General features: G+C 43.3%; 1 protein-coding gene across 1 annotated transcript in view; it reads left to right on the forward strand.

The window, feature by feature from the left end:
• Nucleotides 1–16866: 16866 nt before the first annotated feature.
• KCNH8 (potassium voltage-gated channel subfamily H member 8) overlaps nucleotides 16867–18946 on the forward strand; it is a 534349-nt gene continuing 532269 nt past the window's right edge. Inside the window, 1 exon segment of the mRNA XM_073568115.1 lies at nucleotides 16867–17231. Within this exon segment, the coding sequence (XP_073424216.1) occupies nucleotides 17156–17231 (76 nt within the window). The 5' untranslated portion in view covers nucleotides 16867–17155.

Genomic DNA, 18946 nt, shown 5'->3' on the forward strand with positions numbered 1-18946 from the left:
GCGGATTATGATTACGCGATTAACGCTTTGATCAAACTCGGATCAGAGTTTGATAAAGGTGGTGTCATGGTATGCCTAGGTTACTTTAGGCTAAAACCCCGGGAGCCCTGCGGTGTCCCTCAGACTAGGGAAAACCCTGTCTGTCCCTCAACCCAGGGTTTACACTGAAGGTGTGCCTGCCTGGGCCTCCACCCTGTCCCTGTCTCCTGTCCAGCCCTAAGCTGAACCCACCACCCTCCACCCAGTGAGGGGACCAGACACCAGACCCCACAAATACGTATGGACAGGGGTAAAAGAAACACCACACCGTTAATACACAAGGGAATACAATAATGTGCAAGGGCAACCAAATATATATATATATATATATATATAACAGATAGGCGAAAGAACAACTGAGAGATATACTGCACCAGATATCAGACGCTCCAAAACCACCACTGCTGACCGGTATTGCTAGCACTAGGCAAAAGCTATAGTCGGCGATGCCCATAGTCAGGACGGACTATTTAAAGACCAAGGGCGTGGCCCAGCCCTCAGCCAGCATGACAACCTGGTTAACCCTATCCCGACTGGAACAGAATACCCAACAAAGTCCCTGAGCATACTGTAGTGGAATAGGGTATTACCGCTGTCTGCCGGACACCCTGGTGTGAACAGTGTCCGACATGACAATACTGTAGTGGAACAGGGTATTACCGCTGTCTGCCGGACACCCTGGTGTGAACAGTGTCCGACATGACAGTACCCCGCCTTCTACGAGGGACCTCCGGAACCTCACCATGTCGAGGACCTGGCTTGTCCGGATGGCGACGATGGAACATAGTAACCAGTCGATCAGCATGAATGTCTGAGGCCGGCACCCATGTCCTCTCCTCAGGACCATAGCCACGCCAGTGGACCAGGTACTGTAGAGTGCGACGCACAACCCTAGAGTCCACCACTTTGGACACCTCAAATTCCAACGCGCCATCCACCAAGACGGGAGGTGGTGGCCCGGGAGAACCATTCGCCAAACCCACGACCTTTTTTAGCAATGCTTTGTGAAACACATTATGAATCTTATACACAGCCGGCAACTCCAAACGAAATGCCACGGGGTTGATCACTGCGGAGATCCTAAATGGGCCAATGAACCTGGGACCCAACTTAAGTGACGGTATTTTGAGCTTGATGTTCCTTGTAGATAACCACACCAAATCACCCACACACAGGTCCGGACCTGGCACACGTCTGCAGTCAGCCACCCGTTTGTACCTGGAACCCTCCTTCAACAAGCGCTGCTTAACTCTCCTCCAAACAGACAACAATTGAGCTCCCAACTGGTCCTCCTCAGGGACGCCAACCGAGCACCCCTGACGCAAGGTACAAAATTGAGGATGTTGACCATACACACAAAAAAAAGGAGATTCCCCAGACGATTCCTGGCAATGGTTGTTTATTGCGAACTCTGCCAGAGGAAGAAACGCTGACCACTCTTCCTGATTGTCGGAAACAAAGCAGCACAAGTATTGCTCCAGGTTTTGGTTCATCCGCTCAGTCTGCCCATTCGACTGAGGGTGGAAAGCCGATGAATGAGATAATTTGATCCCAAGGCGAGAACAAAAAGCTCTCCAAAACTTTGCCACTAACTGCGTACCTCGATCAGACACAATGTCAGACGGGACACCATGAAGTCTGACCACCTCGTGAATAAATATCTGAGCAAGAGTCTTAGCATTGGGCAAAGATGGTAAAGCAACGAAATGTGACATTTTGGAGAACCTATCAACAATTACCAAAATGACCGAGTTCCCCGCCGAGGCGGGCAAGTCTGTAATAAAATCCATGGAAATCTCAGTCCATGGCTTACTGGGCACCCCGAGAGGCTGCAACCTACCAGCGGGAAGGGAACGAGGAGTCTTGGCCCGTGCGCACGTGGTACAGGCAGACACATATGAGGCCACATCCTGCCGGATTTTAGGCCACCAAAAACGACGTGATACCATTTCCAGAGTGCTCTTAACCCCTGGATGACCTGGCAGTACCGTGTCGTGATGTTCACCTAACACTCTAGAGCGTAGATGTAGTGGCACAAAAGATTTATTAGCAGGCAACCCCGGCGGTACCTCCTCCTGAGCCTCCGCAATCTCTGCCTCAATTTCTGTAGTGATGGCAGATACCACCACACCCTTTTGGAGAATAGGCACCGGCTCTTCACATAACTCTCCACCAGGAAAACACCTAGATAAAGCGTCTGCCTTAATATTCTTCGAACCAGGTCGATAGGTAACAATGAAGTTGAACCGGGTGAAGAATAATGCCCAGCGAGCCTGTCTGGAGGACAGGCGCTTAGCAGATTCTAAATAAAGCAAATTCTTATGGTCGGTTATCACAGTAATCTGATGAACAGCCCCCTCCAAGAAGTGTCGCCACTCCTCAAATGCCAATTTGATGGCCAACAATTCCCTGTTGCCAATATCATAATTACGCTCCGCAGGCGACAGCTTCTTGGAGAAGTAGGCACACGGATGCAACTTGGCCCAAGATGGGCCCTGAGACAGTACAGCCCCCACTCCAGCCTCCGACGCATCCACCTCCACGACAAACGGTAAGGAGACATCGGGCTGCACCAGAATGGGCGCTGAGGCAAAACTATTCTTGAGGAATTCAAACGCCTGTACCGCAGGCTCAGACCAGTCAGAAAAGTTGGTACCCTTTTTAGTCATGTCAGTAAGTGGTTTGACAATCAGAGAAATTCTTAATAAATTTCCTATAGTAATTGGAGAAGCCAAGAAATCGCTGAAGCGCCTTAAGATTATCAGGCCAATCCCAATGTAGTACCGCCTGCACCTTTGCGGTGTCCATCTTAAACCCTGAGGTGGAGATTATATAACCCAAGAACGGTAGCTCCTGTACGACAAACACACATTTTCAAGCTTGACATAGAGCCTGTTCTCTCTGAGCAACTGCAGGACCTGTCTAACATGCTCTATATGTGTATCATGGTCGCGAGAGAAAATGAGGATGTCATCTAGATAAATAATAACAAATCTCCCCAACAAATGAGAGAAGACATCATTTATGAAATGTTGAAAGACCGCCGGTGCCATAGTCAACCCAAACGGCATTACCAAACTCTCAAAGTGACCCTCAGGGGTATTGAATGCCGTCTTCCACTCATCCCCCTGACGGACTCTTATAAGATTGTACACCCCCCCTGAGGTCCAGTTTGGAGAACCACTTGGCACCAACCACTTGGTTGAACAAATCGGGTATAAGTGGCATAGGGTAAGGATCACGAACCGTAATCTGGTTGAGGTCTCTGAAATCCAGACACGGGCGTAAACCGCCATCCTTCTTTTTAACAAAGAAGAAGCCAGCAGCCAGAGGAGAAGAGGAAGGTCTAATATGACCCTTGCTCAGACTATCCGCAATGTACTCCTTGAGAGCTAGCCTCTCGGGACCTGAGATATTAAACATTCTAGCTTTAGGTAACTTGGCCCCTGGTTTCAACCTAATAGCACAGTCATAGGGGTGATGCGGTGGTAGTTCTGAACAACCCTTCTCAGAAAATACATCCGCATAGTCCAGCAACGGCTCCGGGATACTGGGAGTCAAAGCGGAAATACATGTAGCCAGGCACCTCTCCTGACACTCCTTGCTCCACTGAATTATGTCCTGGGTCTTCCAATCAATAACAGGATTATGCATTGACAACCATGGAAAGCCCAGAACCATCTGAGCCGGTAAGTTACTAAGCACCTTACAAGTTACCCGCTCTGAGTGTAATACTCCAATGTGGAGTTGTATATCCAACACACACTCTGTGATCTCCCCTTGAGACAATGGGGAAGCATTGATGGTAACCACCCGGATGGGGTTCGGCAATTTCTCCACCGGAAATCCCGCTGTATGCGTGAACTTCTCATCAATGAGATTGGCAGCTGAGCCACTATCAACAAACACTGTAATAGAGAGCATTTGCCCCCCAAGTGCTACCCTAGCAGGGAGCATACACTGGGAAACCATGACGGAGGATACACAAAGGCTCAGACTAGACTCCTCCAAACCCTCTGAGCCTATCAGTTTTCCGCCGGCGCACCCTTCTTAGGTACCAGGGGGCAAGCGTTAATAAAATGTCCTCCTTTGCCACAAAAAAAAACAAACCCCTTGCCTTCTGTGCCAAGGACGTTTAGGCTTGTTACTCGGTGACTGTGCTATACCAGCGATCTGCATGGGTTCCACGGATTCACCCGAGGCAACCTCACCTACAACTCCCCCACCTCCCGGAGGCAACGAAACCAGCGCCCCCTGATGGAGACGGCGGTCTATGCGTACTACAAGTGCCATCGCAGCCTCCAGAGAGGCGGGAGTCTCGTACATTAGGAGAGTCTGTTTAACCCTTCCAGAAACCCCATGCAAAAATTGACTTCTAAGCGCAGGGTCATTCCACTGCGTGTCCACCACCCAGCGCCGGAATTCCGTGCAGTAATCCTCAGCTGGTCGCTCACCCTGTAGTAGTGAGCGTATCTTAGACTTTGCTAAGTTTAATCTATCCGGATCGTCATAGATCAAACCCAGAGCAGAGAAAAAAAAATCTACAGACTCAAATGCCGGTGAGTCAGACGGGAGTGAAAAGGCCCAAGCCTGTGGATCACCACTCAGCAAAGAAATCACCAAGCCCAGGCGTTGAGCCTCATTACCTGAGGAATGTGGACGCATACGGAAATACAATTTGCATGATTCACGAAAAACCGTGAACTTACCATGATCACCAGCAAATCGTTCAGGAGGGGAAACTTGGGTTCAGCTGCCCTGGCTGCAGCCTCAGCAGGTACTGCAGGAGCTGACAGGCCTTGTTGCTGGACTGCCCCCCTAAGTTCAGTGACCTGTATGGATAGAGCCTCCAGCTGCTTAGTTAGGGAAAGTATAGGATCCATAGTAAGTAACCCCTATATTCCCTATCTTATACTTTTTTTATTTTTTTATTACTTTAGTATTTGGGCCGACTATAATGTCATGGTATGCCTAGGTTACTTTAGGCTAAAACCCCGGGAGCCCTGCGGTGTCCCTCAGACTAGGGAAAACCCTGTCTGTCCCTCAACCCAGGGTTTACACTGAAGGTGTGCCTGCCTGGGCCTCCACCCTGTCCCTGTCTAGCCCTAAGCTGAACCCACCACCCTCCACCCAGTGAGGGGACCAGACACCAGACCCCACAAATACGTATGGACAGGGGTAAAAGAAACACCACACCGTTAATACACAAGGGAATACAATAATGTGCAAGGGCAACCAAATATATATATATATATAACAGATAGGAGAAAGAACAACTGAGAGATATACTGCACCAGATATCAGACGCTCCAAAACCACCACTGCTGACCGGTATTGCTAGCACTAGGCAAAAGCTATAGTCGGCGATGCCCATAGTCAGGACGGACTATTTAAAGACCAAGGGCGTGGCCCAGCCCTCAGCCAGCATGACAACCTGGTTAACCCTATCCCGACTGGAACAGAATACCCAACAAAGTCCCTGAGCATACTGTAGTGGAATAGGGTATTACCGCTGTCTGCCGGACACCCTGGTGTGAACAGTGTCCGACATGACAATACTGTAGTGGAACAGGGCATTACCGCTCTCTGCCGGACACCCTGGTGTGAACAGTGTCCGACATGACAGGTGGGATCTGATTTTCCCAGATGAGAAGAGAGCAAAAAAAGTCTCCATCTTATCCATTCTTTCAGGCAGTGAAAAGTAGACTGCACTCAAATGTCATCGGAGTGTAGTCTGATGTTTTCCACGGACACGCTCATTTCTATGGCCAAGTGTAATCTGAATATCGGTTCCAAAATGGGAAGTCTGAAATTTTTTCCTCGGACTTGTGCATGGCCCCATACTATAACATTTGTCCAAGTGCGAGATGATGATTTGTTGGATTGCACTCGTACCGAAAATACGGTCATCTCCCCTTATAGGAATACAATTCTCCTGTACATCAAAGTAGAGCAGAATCTCAAATAAAGTGGCACTCACCATTTGTAAAATCCATCCACTTTATTTTCTTACATGAGAAATTAAAAACATGGTAATTTCATGTACTGAGGTGGTTCCCATTCAGGCCAGTAGAAGAGTCTCATAGTGCGAAACTGACATCGCCTGCATGCATCCAATGAGCAGTGTCTATAGAAGCAACTTTTAATGAAAGAAAATAAAGTGGATGAATTTTAAGGCTATGTGCCCACGCTGCGGATTCACCAGTGGATTTTTTCCGTGCGGATCCGCAGGTAAAACTGCAGGTAAAGTGACCTGTGTTTTTTCTGCGGATTCACCAGCGGTTTTCCCCTGTGGTTTGACACCTGGACAATGGAATAGGTGTCAAACCGCAGTGGAATCCGCAGAAAGAATTGACATGTCAATTCTTTCTGTGGATTTAAAACCACAGCTTTTCTGCAGTGAAAAAACCGCAGCATGTGCACTGCGGATTGTAAATCACATAGACTTAGATGGTACTGTACACTGTCTGCAGAACTGCTGCAGATCCGCAGCTGCGAAATCCGCTGCGGATCCACAGCAAAATCTGCAGCGTGTGCATGCACACACCCTAAAGATGGTGATTGCCACTACTTTTGCATACTACTCATGTTTAATGCTAGTAGAGAATGTGAGGCAGATAATATGTAAGAGGAAGTATAGTCTCTCATTAGAAAATCCAATTCTGATGTTGTGAAGAACTTACTGCTGTCCTAACCTCTGATTGATAGTGTTCCCTCGTTTGTAAAAAAGAGTTTCTTGAGCGGATTTTTGTGTATTTAACAATTCTGTGCCCCAGAAGGTGCTGAGCAATGAACACAAAACACATAGAGCATCTAAGGTTGGGAATGTTTTTACCAATCAAATTTGGGCAGAGAAATGTATAAAATGAAAAATATACTCCAGCTATAAGTAATATTGAAGGCATTAGAAGTGACCTGAATCAGTGTTTGCATATGCAATCTTATTTTCAATTGTCACCTTTGATTACATGTTGTTCCCGAGCTCCAAAGTAGACAAGGGCAAATCGACGTAATGCAAAATGGAACAATGTGAGATTCACATTGTGTGAATCATGTAAAATGCCAGCAGTCATTCTACACATTGCAGAATACTGCATCAGACAGAAAAGGCTCACATGACATCTGGCACCACCAGGTTGTCTTCCCTATAATGCTTGGTAGTTATTGTATCACATGGTATACCACAGACAATCATAACAGACTACAGTATTACAGCTTTTCTAAAAGCCGAAGCAGGGAATGCAGCAGCAACTCCATAGTAAATCTGAGACATAGGGTCATAGCCATATAGATAGGGAGATAATGTCATAAAATAAAGGCAAAACTGCACAGATAGTGTGTGACAACACAGCATTGAAGAAGAATGGTTTGTGAAGAAAAGAGTATAACACCAATTTAAATTACAGGGTCAGAGAAATAGTAGAGTCATTGTGTTACTGGTTATCTTTGTTTATCCATAGCCATATATGTTGAAGTCACTTTGACATTACTAAAGGTACTGTCACACTTAGCGATGTACCAGCGATCCCGACCAGCGATATGACGCGGTCAGGATCGCTGGTACATCGCTAAGTGGTCGCTAGTGAGCTGCCACACAGGCAGATCTCACCAGCGACATCGCATGGGTCGGGGGTCGCTACTTACCTGTCAGACGAGGCGATCCTGACGTCCTCCCACCCGGGTCCACGTGTCGCTCGTCGTCACAGCAGGAAGCCCAGCAGGAAGCTGACGATGAGAAACGGTCCCGGACGTTCTCGCGCGATCAGCGATAACCAGCGGGGGAGCGGTCGGAGGTAAGTATCAGACATAGCGATATTGCTAGCAATATCGCTATAACGTCACAAAAACCAGTGACGTTATAGCGATATTGCTAGCGATATCGCTTAGTGTGACAGGCCCTTAAGACTGTATTTGAGATAAAGAGCTTGAAAGTGTATATCTTTTCAGGGCAATTGAATGCTTTGCAGAACTTTCAATTTGCTGCAGCTTATAGTTTTTGGGAAAAATTTGGCAAATTTGACGAATTCAAATTTAAAAATATTAATGCATCTGGACTATCTATTTAAATATTTATTATAATTTCCATGGTTAAGCAAAGATACTATCCTCTCAAGCAAACATAAACAAATCCAAGTGACACAACCTTAACTTCAGCTAGCTCAGAATATGTCTAGTCTTCTGAAATATTCTGACTTGTCCCATATTCCCTCTATCTTTGTATCTTGTGCCATTAAACCCAGGGCTGTATCCAGGTTTCCATTGGCCCCAGGTGAAAGAGTCTCAGTGGGCCCCTTACCACAATTCATGATGAACAAATACGGCAGATAAATATAGGTTTAGCACAATGCCAAAGATTTCACTTACTTCTTACATTGCATGAGTGATGTCTATTGTAAATTCTAAAGTAGCTCAGAAACCGGACAGTATAGTCCTCATACAGTATTCTGGGCACCACATAGTGCTTCATATAGAATAATAAGCCCCATACATTGCTCCATGCAGAATAATGGATATGATGCTCCAGTATATGATGATCTGTCACGGTCACGTGTGTCTGGACGCAGCGAGTACCGCAAGGCGAACCCATGACACGCGTGACCCTGGATACACCGCCCCCAGTAGGGCGAATTTAAATAATAAATCGTGCAGCTGAATACACTGCCTCCAACTGGCGAATTTAGGTAATATACGTTATATATACAGTAGTCTGGAAACCCCTCTTCCAGTAAGGCGAATTTAAATAATAAAGGGGAAACCTGGGTAACAATAACAATGGTGGGCCCTGCGATAGGGAATAGGGATGTGGAGACCTCCTGTACTCCCCTGAGCCAGTGTCCCTGCTCTCCTACCATTCCCTATGCCGATTCTGCACCGGGCGACGCACGCATACCTCAAACCCTGACTCGCCCTGCACCTAAACCCTCACTAGGGAATTGGTCGGTGCGGAAACTAAACCCACCACTGCACTAAACACACATAAGGGAAAATGACAATACAGGGGGACACCACTTAGCTTTGCTCTGTTGCGTACGCTCCTAGCAACAGAGCCCACCACCTGCGTGCATCTTCTCCTCCAACCGGATCCATCACCATAACCGGATCCATAACCCTAGTGCAGTCTTGGAGCAGAGTCCACCACCAGTTGCAGCTGCCCAGTAAACAGAGTCCCAAAGATGAGTCCAGCTTCTGCCAAAAAGTCCAGCATGCTCGAGTCCAACTTTTCTGCAAAGAAGTCAAGCATGCTTGAGTCCAGCTTTCAGCAACCAAGTCCAGCATGCTGAGTGCAACTCTCACCATAGTTGCCACTCCACCAAGCCATGCAAGCACTTCCTGCTGACACCATAAACTGCGACTCCACCACACCATGCCAGCCCTTCCTGCAGACACCAACGTTGAACTCCACCAATCCATGCCAGCACTCCTTGCAGACTCCATAGCTGACTCAACCCCTCTGGCTGGGCTGCCCAGGACTCTCATTCAGCTCCTTCTTCACCCAGGCTTGCTTCCCAAATGACAAACTATTAATATCACCAACGATCATCAAACACACCTGAAACTCTTTTATAGAGCCTCACACCTGATTTGTAATACGTGCACATTAAACCAAAGAAACTAAAGTGCACTACCGCTCACCACCACCGGGGCAACTTAGAATGAACGACACCACGTGTAATAATTCTAATGGCCACCGGGTGCAATCAACCCACTTTGGCACCAAGCCTAAGGAAAAAAGTTCACTTTGTCCATTTACTTGTCAGATCCACCTTGGATCATGACATGATCCCCATATAATGCTCCATATATAATGGGTCCCATATGATGCTCCAGTATATGATGGGCCCAATGTAAGACTCCAAAAAAATGAAATGCTCACCTCTCCTCGCTGGCCACTGCTCTGCTTTGGATGCATCAGCATCGGTGTTTTCTGGCTCTCTTCACTGTGATTGTTCAGGCAGAGGGTACACACTAGTGAATTCATCACGCCCTCTAACCTGAAACATCACAGTCAGGAGATGAAGAAGACGCTGCAGAGGAGGAATATAATCAATTTAGGATTATATAGTGACTTAGTTTTAATCAGGGCCGGCGTCAGCACTCGGCAGCAACTAACAGAATGGTTTTTAATAGGGAAAAATGCAAAGTACTACATCTTTGCAATAAAAATGAAAAAAACATATACAGAATGGGAGGAATAGGGCTAAGCAACAGCACATGTGAACAAGACTTGGGTATACTAATAGATCACAGACTGAATATGAGTCAACAGTGTGATGCAGCAGCAAAAAAGGCAAATGCAATTCTAGGATGTTTCAACAAAAGCATACAGTCTAGATCACGTGAAGTCATTATTTCCCTCTACTCCTCTTTGGTCAGACCTCATCTGGAATATTGTGTCCAGTTTTGGGCACCACATTTTAAAAAAGACATCAACAAACTGGAGCAAGTTCAGAAAAGAGCAACCAGAATGGTGACCGGTCTGCAAACCCTGTCTTATGAGGAAAGGTTGCAGGATTTGGGAATGTTTAGTTTGCAAAAGAGAAGACTGAGAGGAGACTTAATAGCTGTCTACAAATATCTAAAGGGCTGTCACATTGTAGAAGGATCAACTTTATTCTCATTTGCACAAGGAAAGACTAGAAGCAATGGGATGAAACTGAATGGGAGGAGACACAGATTAGATATTAGAAAAAACTTTTTGACAGTTAGAGTGATCAATGAGTGGAACAGGCTGCCACGAGAAGTGGTGAGTTCTCCTTCAATGGAAGTCTTCAAACAGAGGCTGGACAGACATCTGACTGGGATGATTTAGCAAATCCTGCTTTGAGCAGGGGGTTGGACCAGATGGCCCAGGAGGTCCCTTCCAACTCTACGATTCTGATTCTATGATTCTATGATTCAAACTGACAAGTGCCGTGGCCCTGAGCAGGCGCTGGCACTGGGGCCCCATAGCACGTTGGTGTCCCCGATGGTGAGTGTGCCCCCCTTACCTGCTCAGGGCCCCAGCACTTACGCCATCCCTGATTAAACCTCAGTCACTATGTAATCTTATATTGATGTTCTTGCTCAATTTAATGGTTGCTATCTGGTGATGAGCGAGTATACTCGCATGCTCAGGTGGTCTCTGAGTATTTTGGCGTGCTCAAAGATTTAGTTTCTGTCACCTCAGCTGCATGATTTGAGACTGCTAGACAGCTTGAATACATTTGTGGAATGCCTGTTTGTTAGGGAATTCCCACATGTATTCAGCCTGTCTACAAGTTGCAAATCATGCAGCTGAGATGCTGAAAACTAAATCTCCAAGCACTCCAAAATACTCCGAGATCACCTGAGCATGCTCAGGGAGACCCGAGCAATGATGCTACTCGCCCATCACTATTGCTCTCCAATATTCTTCATTTACTGAAACGATCCCTCTGCCGTCTTCAAAGTTATTTAAATCATTTGTCTGACACTTTATATTGATGCTTGATCCTTATGGTAGGTCATCAATATCAGATTGGTGGAAATGCAATACCTGGTACCCCTGGCAATCAGCTGATCCCGATGCCAATTGTGTAGTGGAGCACCACCGCTCCATCAACTCTATAGTGGCTGTTGTAAGATACTGCAGATCCACCCCTATTCAAATGAATAGGTGTGACTATGTAATATGCAGCCACAGAACTGTGAAGTTCTGCTCCGTAACTGAACACATGTGGTGTTACTGGCACCAAGAGCAGCTGATCGGCAGAAGTGTCGGGTTTAAAACTAGTGGAAAACCTCTTTAAGCTTAGTACACCATAGTGTACATTTGATATGTATTCACTTGGAGTAATGTCTATGAGCTCAATGTATAACTTTTAGAACCCACTTACCTGGATTTTGTTATATCCTATTTTTTTAATTAGACCAACAAATTGCATATCAATGAAAAAAAAAGTACAGTAAGTTGTGATTCAGAAAGTTGAATATGCACAACGCATGATGACAGACCATTCATTTAAGGCGTCTCAGTAGCAAAAATATCTTGACATGAAGCTGGGAATTTCCTCCACTTTGTAGGAAAGGGAACTAATTACAGCTGCAGCAATAGGTACATGGATGATTCCTCTGAGTACCAACTGCCTCTGAGCCATTGGTCTCTCCTAGCAAATGATTTATGTTATACCTGCTAAATAGGACTGCCCTCCAGTTACTTGGCTCATATCACGCTGCTTGCTATACTGTACACAGTAAATCTCTCTGCTGGAAATAAGACAGCTTCCTAAAAAAGAGAAGAACTTCTCAAGTGCTGATAAAGGGTGATGCTATTTTTACACAGTGATCTCCCTTGCTGGTCCTTTGTGTGCAATTTTTCATCCTTGTCTTAACGCTGTAACCTCACAAATTGCTATTGTCTAGAAACAGGTAACAGATATATTATACCATGTTTTCCAAAAGAAAAATTAAGGGGGTAGACACTTTCATAGATTGCAGTTTATGGCATGAACTATATATGCTTTCTACAGGTTTCTTTGTGCTCAGGTTCACTGAGTGTATAAAGGCAAACATGCTATAGAAAAGCATTATAATAGTGAATTCACCAAAGCCAAATGATATTATTCATTGACCCAGAGTCTTATCCAAGCTATTTCTGGCACACCTCCCATACTGCCACCACATGTCATGCTGATTATAATTAGATGCTTATATTCATATTGTCCCACAATTCCTTTGTTAAAAAATCTCTGGTATCTAGGTAGACCTCCAGAATAGAGATGAGCGAGTATACTCGTTGCTCGGGTCTTCCTGAGCATGCTCAGTGAGCTCCAAGTATTTTGGCGTGCTTGGAGATTTAGTTTTCCTCGTCTCATCTGCATGATTTGCGACTGCTAGACAGCCTGAATACATGTGTGGAATGCCTGTTTGTTAGGGAATTCCCACATGTATTCAGCCTGTCTACAAGTCACAAATCATGCAGCTGAGACGACGAAATCTAAATCTCCCAGCACGCCAAAATACTCAGAGATCACCCGAACAACGATGCTACTCGCCCATCACTACTCCAGAACTAATTTATAATGACTTTATCTAACTATCGAGCAGAATGCTAGACTATAGTAAAGACTGACACACATGCAGAGCATGGACGAGAGAAGAATTGGCAAAAAAATGCATTCTTTTGCCATGTTGAGCTTGTGAAAAGCTGAGTGACAACCACAGTGTGTACTTTAATTAGCAGGCATTATCATGTGTAGGTATAAAAAAACATAGTAATGGTAGGTATAGTAGGTAATGTTACCTGCAACTCTACGGATAGCTGGAGGAATGGAGAGGTAGATAGATAGCGGTAGAGATTTGATGGACTGATGCAGAGATTATATAGAGCTAAGAGGGGATGGTAGATAGATAGATAAATAGAAAAAATAGAATAAACAAAGACCGTGCTGTGTGGTCGAAACGTTGCACCACTTGGTGCTGGATTAAAGCCCACAATTTTCCCTTGAACTGGAGTGCTGCTTGATTTTTTCCATTTAGATAGATAGATAGAAAGATTAGAAAAATATATATATATTAGAGAGATTAGATAGATAAAATAATAAAAAGGTATGCAGTGGGTACGGAAAGTATTCAGACCCCTTTAAATTTTTCACTCTTTATTTCACTCATTGCAGCCATTTGGTAAATTCAAAAAAGTTCATTTTTTTCTCATTAATGTACACTCTGCACCCCATCTTGACTGAAAAAAAACAGAAATGTAGAAATTTTTGCTAATTTATTAAAAAAGAAAAACGGAAATATCACATGGTCATAAGTATTCAGACCCTTTGCTCAGTATTTAATAGAAGCACCCTTTTGAGCTAGTACAGCCATGAGTCTTCTTGGGAATGATGCAACAAGGTTTTCACACCTGGATTTGGGGATCCTTTGCCATTCTTCCTTGCAGATCCTCTCAAGATTCGTCAAGTTGGATGGACAGCCATTTTCAGTTGTCTCCAGAGGTGCTCAATTGGGTTTAGGTCAGGGCTCTGGCTGGGCCCATTTTTGAATTTACATTTTTGAATTTACCAAATGGTTGCAAAGAAACAAAGACTGAAAAATGTAAAGGGGTCTGAATACTTTCCATACCCACTGTAGATAAAGAGAGATTGACTGGATAACTAGATAGATAAAATAGCTATACTAGAGACAGAACGCTAAAGATTAGATATAGATAGATAGATAGATAGATAGATAGATAGATAGATAGATAGATAGATAAGGATAAAGATCAGATAGGATGTAGCGATGGATTCCTTATCAAAACGAACTTGAATGATTGGCTGTTTTCTTGAATGTTTAAGTGAAGAGTAACAGTTATGTCCTAAACAATAAACTGTAGATAGATACAGGGTGGGCCATTTATATGGATACACCTAAATTAAATGGGAATGGTTGGCGACACAGATAGGCACGCTGAATTTGCAAAATTGGCAAAACAAAAATTGGAACAGGACCCTCAGTTTACACAGAACATTATGTTCAGTGATGAGGCAAACTTTTTTGGGTGGGCATTTATATGGATTCACCGAGATAAAATGGGAATGGTGACAGTTTTCTTGTGTAGGGTGTCTTGCATTGAAATCTGCTGCAATGACCCGGGTACTGCGTTCACCAGACATCAACACAATTTCTATCTGCTCCTCACATGTCAACCTCTGAGATATGTCAATGGCTGTAAGCAAAGAGAACCTTGTAAATAACTCATAAAAGAATAAATTTATGTTAAAACCAAGCACACCATTGTTTTTCTTGTGAAATTCTCAATAAGTTTGATGTGTCACATGACCCTCTTCCCATTGAAAAAAATAAAGTTGGATCCAAAATGGCCGACTTCAAAATGGCCGTCATGGTCACCACCCATCTTGAAAAGTTTTTCCCCTCCCATATACTAATGTGCCACAAACAGGAAGTTGATATCACCAACCATTCCCATTTTATTTAGGTGTATACATATAAATGTCCCACCCTGTAGATAGATAGATGGATACTGTAGATAGATAACTAGATAGATAGATAACTAGATAGATATTGTCGATAGATCGATAGATAGACACTGTAGATAGATACTGTAGATAAATACAATAAATAAATAGATAGATAATAGATGATAGAGAAAAAAAGGTTAAAGATCAGATAAATAGCTACTGTAGATTGATAGATTGATAGATACTGTAGATAAATAGATAGATAGATAGATAGATAGATAGAAAACAAAGAAACAGTTAGAGCAGCACAAAAATATTAAAGAAAAAAGAAAAGGAAAATCGGGTGCAAAGCCCTCCAGGCATAGACCAAACCTTGAAAAAGGTCCACATCTTCACGGACCGAAATGTTGCTGAGATGGGCTAATAAAAGTAACTCTTTTTCCACTGTGAATGGTGTGCTGCCTCCATTTTTTTTATTTCTAGATAGATAGATAGATAGATAGATGACTAGATAGATGGATGGATAGATACTGTAGATACATATTGTAGATAGATTGATAGTTGCTGTAGATATAGATAGATAGACGCTGTAGATAGATACAATAAATAAATATATAGATAATAGATAGATGGTAGAGAAAGAAGGATAAAGATCAGATAGATAGATAGATCGATAGATAGATACTGTAGATAGATACTGTAGATAGAAAGATAGATAAATAGATAGATACTGGATAGATAGATAGATAGATAGATAGATACTGGATAGATAGATAGATAGATAGATGACTAGATAGATGGATGGATAGATACTGTAGATACATATTGTAGATAGATTGATAGTTGCTGTAGATATAGATAGATAGACGCTGTAGATAGATACAATAAATAAATATATAGATAATAGATAGATGGTAGAGAAAGAAGGATAAAGATCAGATAGATAGATAGATCGATAGATAGATACTGTAGATAGATACTGTAGATAGAAAGATAGATAAATAGATAGATACTGGATAGATAGATAGATAGATAGATAGATACTGGATAGATAGATAGATAGACAGAGATATACAAAAAATAAATAGATAGATAATAATGTAGGTAATTGATAGAGAGAGAAGGATAAAGACCAGCTACTGTAGATAGATAGATGGATGGATAGAATGATAGATAGACGGACAAGTAGACAGATCTGCCATCCATGTATTTGTGGGGCTACCAATCTTCTTGGATCTAATAAACATGTCAAGTTCTAATTTCTTTCGCCAATGACGAGTTCAGTTTTACAAATTCTACCTCCGGAACAGAAGTCCATATGGAAGAGAACAGTGGTTAATGGGATGTTGCGCCAGCCTTTCAGAAATAATTAAGTGAAGAAGTGAATGCGATGCTGGTAAAGTTGTCCTAGATAACTGACTGCAGAGAGACACAATAGACCCGCCTGCTTCCTTTGGAGGTCTGCGAGGTATTGTCTGGAGCTTATAGAAAATACATAGAGAGAAAGTCATTCCAAAACGAGAAATGGCTAAATTAACGCGAGGCCGGTGTGCATGTGTGCTATCACCCAGCCCAGCTGCTCTCCTGGCTGGCTCCACTCTCTACATCACCTCTCCTGCTTTTGTGTTGCAGCCCAAAGTCACTGCTTGCAGGGATCTTCCCTTTTCTTTTGCATGAATCTAAATTTAGCTCTATGGAAGGTTATGGTTCTGTGGAATACCAGGGAGCGATTGAAGCCCACAGTACAGAGTGAACAATCACTACAGGGTTGGCTGGAGGAGAGGGAGACTGTCAGCTAGTATTGACTATCGGAGGAGGAGGGGGTTGCTGGCTCTGGGGGGCTGCTGCCTTTTTATCTATTGAAGGGACCGGTGTCTGGTAACTTTGGGTAATACAAATACAGAGGCATTTTGTGCAGATTACATTAATCCATTCCTCTGGTTAGGAGCTGAGTGGGGAAGGTCACAGCTGTGCTGAGCTGCAGCAGTCAGGATAAAGCAGACTCTGGTGGACTGGGAGCTCCCAGGGATAATCATCAGGAGTCACCAGCACCCTCCTCTCTCCACCACTACCACCTCACCCACCACCTCCTCTTCCTCCTCCTCACTTCAGCCCTCCCCCATTGCACTTTCTTCCAAAACATCCTTGTTTATAAACTTTGATGGAGAATTACACACCGGGCTGGAAAAATGCCTGTAATGAAAGGATTACTAGCACCTCAGAACACCTTCCTAGATACTATAGCGACTAGATTCGACGGAACACGTAAGTCCCAACTTTATTTGCTGATCATGTCTGTCTATGGGTCAGGTTCAGCTATGTACATAGGTACAAAGGGTGTAAGCGGGGAAAAACTTACTGTGCAGCCATAACATGGCAAATATGTGTGTTCTCCTGTGTAATACTGAGGAGCCAGGGAGGTGACCAGACTTCCCAGCAAGTCTAGGAGAGCCTGGGGTGGGATTTCAGCACTGTGGACAGCTCAGTCCAGGACCTCGCCATACCATTGTTCTTACACTATCAGTGATGGAGGAGATCAGATACATGTTATGTATATTGTCCTTCTTCTTATCTTTAGGCAGATACGATCTTGGTGGGGATTATGGAAATTTCTTTATAGAAGGATGATTACATTCTAGCAGTGAACAGATGCTGAAGGAAGAGAATCAGTCATTAGTTAACCATTAGGCTGCTTTCCTTACTTTCTCAAAGAAGTTTATTTGATGTCAGCAGCACAGTCAGGTTAACCTCACATGGGATGGATTGTGCTTGTTAGGGCTAGCTAGGTTTTACTTGTAAGAGCTGATATCTATTTGGTAGATAAGGTGTGGGATTAAAAATGTAGAGGCAAAGCTTAATAGATAGATACAGTTAGAAAATAACAGATAGATAGATGCAGTAAGAAGATAATAGATAGATAGATAGATAGATAGATGGATAGATACAGCTAGAAAATGATTGATAGATAGCTATTAGATAAAGATGAAGCTATAGTGACTCAGTGAGATGTACAGTAGATAGATAGACAGATATATAGATACATAGAGTAGATTGATTTGGTGAGATATAGCTACAGGTTGATACATAGATACAGATGGATACATACATGGAGATAGTGAGATGTAGATAGAGGCAGGGAGGTATAGATACAGGTCGGTAGATAGGTAGATAGAGAGATAGATTTAGATCAATAGAAAGATAGTGAGATGTAGATAGATCAATCAATAAGAACTGGAACAATAGTTAAATGAGTGGTTAAATAATTTGTGAATGTCTTGCATTGCACCAATACACATAATTGGCGCGTGAATTAATTGTTGTGTAGCCTTATAATGCATTTAACAATGAAATTTCGATAATGTATTTACATTATATGATACTGAGGAGCAAGAATAACACACACATTTCATCTTTGTAGGGGTCCAGACTTGTGATTTCAGCTGTCATTTTTGGCCCAGTAATGTGTCTTAGTATGAGTGTTTATTGTTGTAACACATTAAACTACAGGAAAACTATGTCTTTGAATTGTGCTCCATAGTAACTATAACACTAATCCAAATTGAGAGTCTTCACTAGTTGATATCTTTTTATGGCTGACTGAAAGGATGGTAACAAATAGAAAGCTTTCCAAGCTACTCTTCATCAGGCACAGAGTAATGCTTCCGATTTTGTGTTATTCTATGCCTGATGAGGAGACCTGAGAACTCTGAGACGCTTTCTATTTGTTACATCCTTTCAGCTAGCCATTAAAAGGTATCAATTGCTGAGGACTTTAAATTTTTAATATTTCATATTTTTTTACCACTTTTAAGTACGATACAATGACTTTATTCTATAAGACTTTCTACTCTTGTTTATAAAAGCCACAATATTCTTTGCCATTTGATACATTAATCAGATGTTCCTGCTGTTCTGCTTCCACAGCTTTCTCGACACAAGGGAACGCCTAAGTATTAGTCCTCATACTTCTGGAGCTTAGG

This window comes from Dendrobates tinctorius, unplaced genomic scaffold, assembly GCF_039654945.1.
Source record: "Dendrobates tinctorius isolate UK_male_01 unplaced genomic scaffold, ASM3965494v1 ptg000005l, whole genome shotgun sequence".
NCBI lineage: Eukaryota > Metazoa > Chordata > Amphibia > Anura > Dendrobatidae > Dendrobates > Dendrobates tinctorius.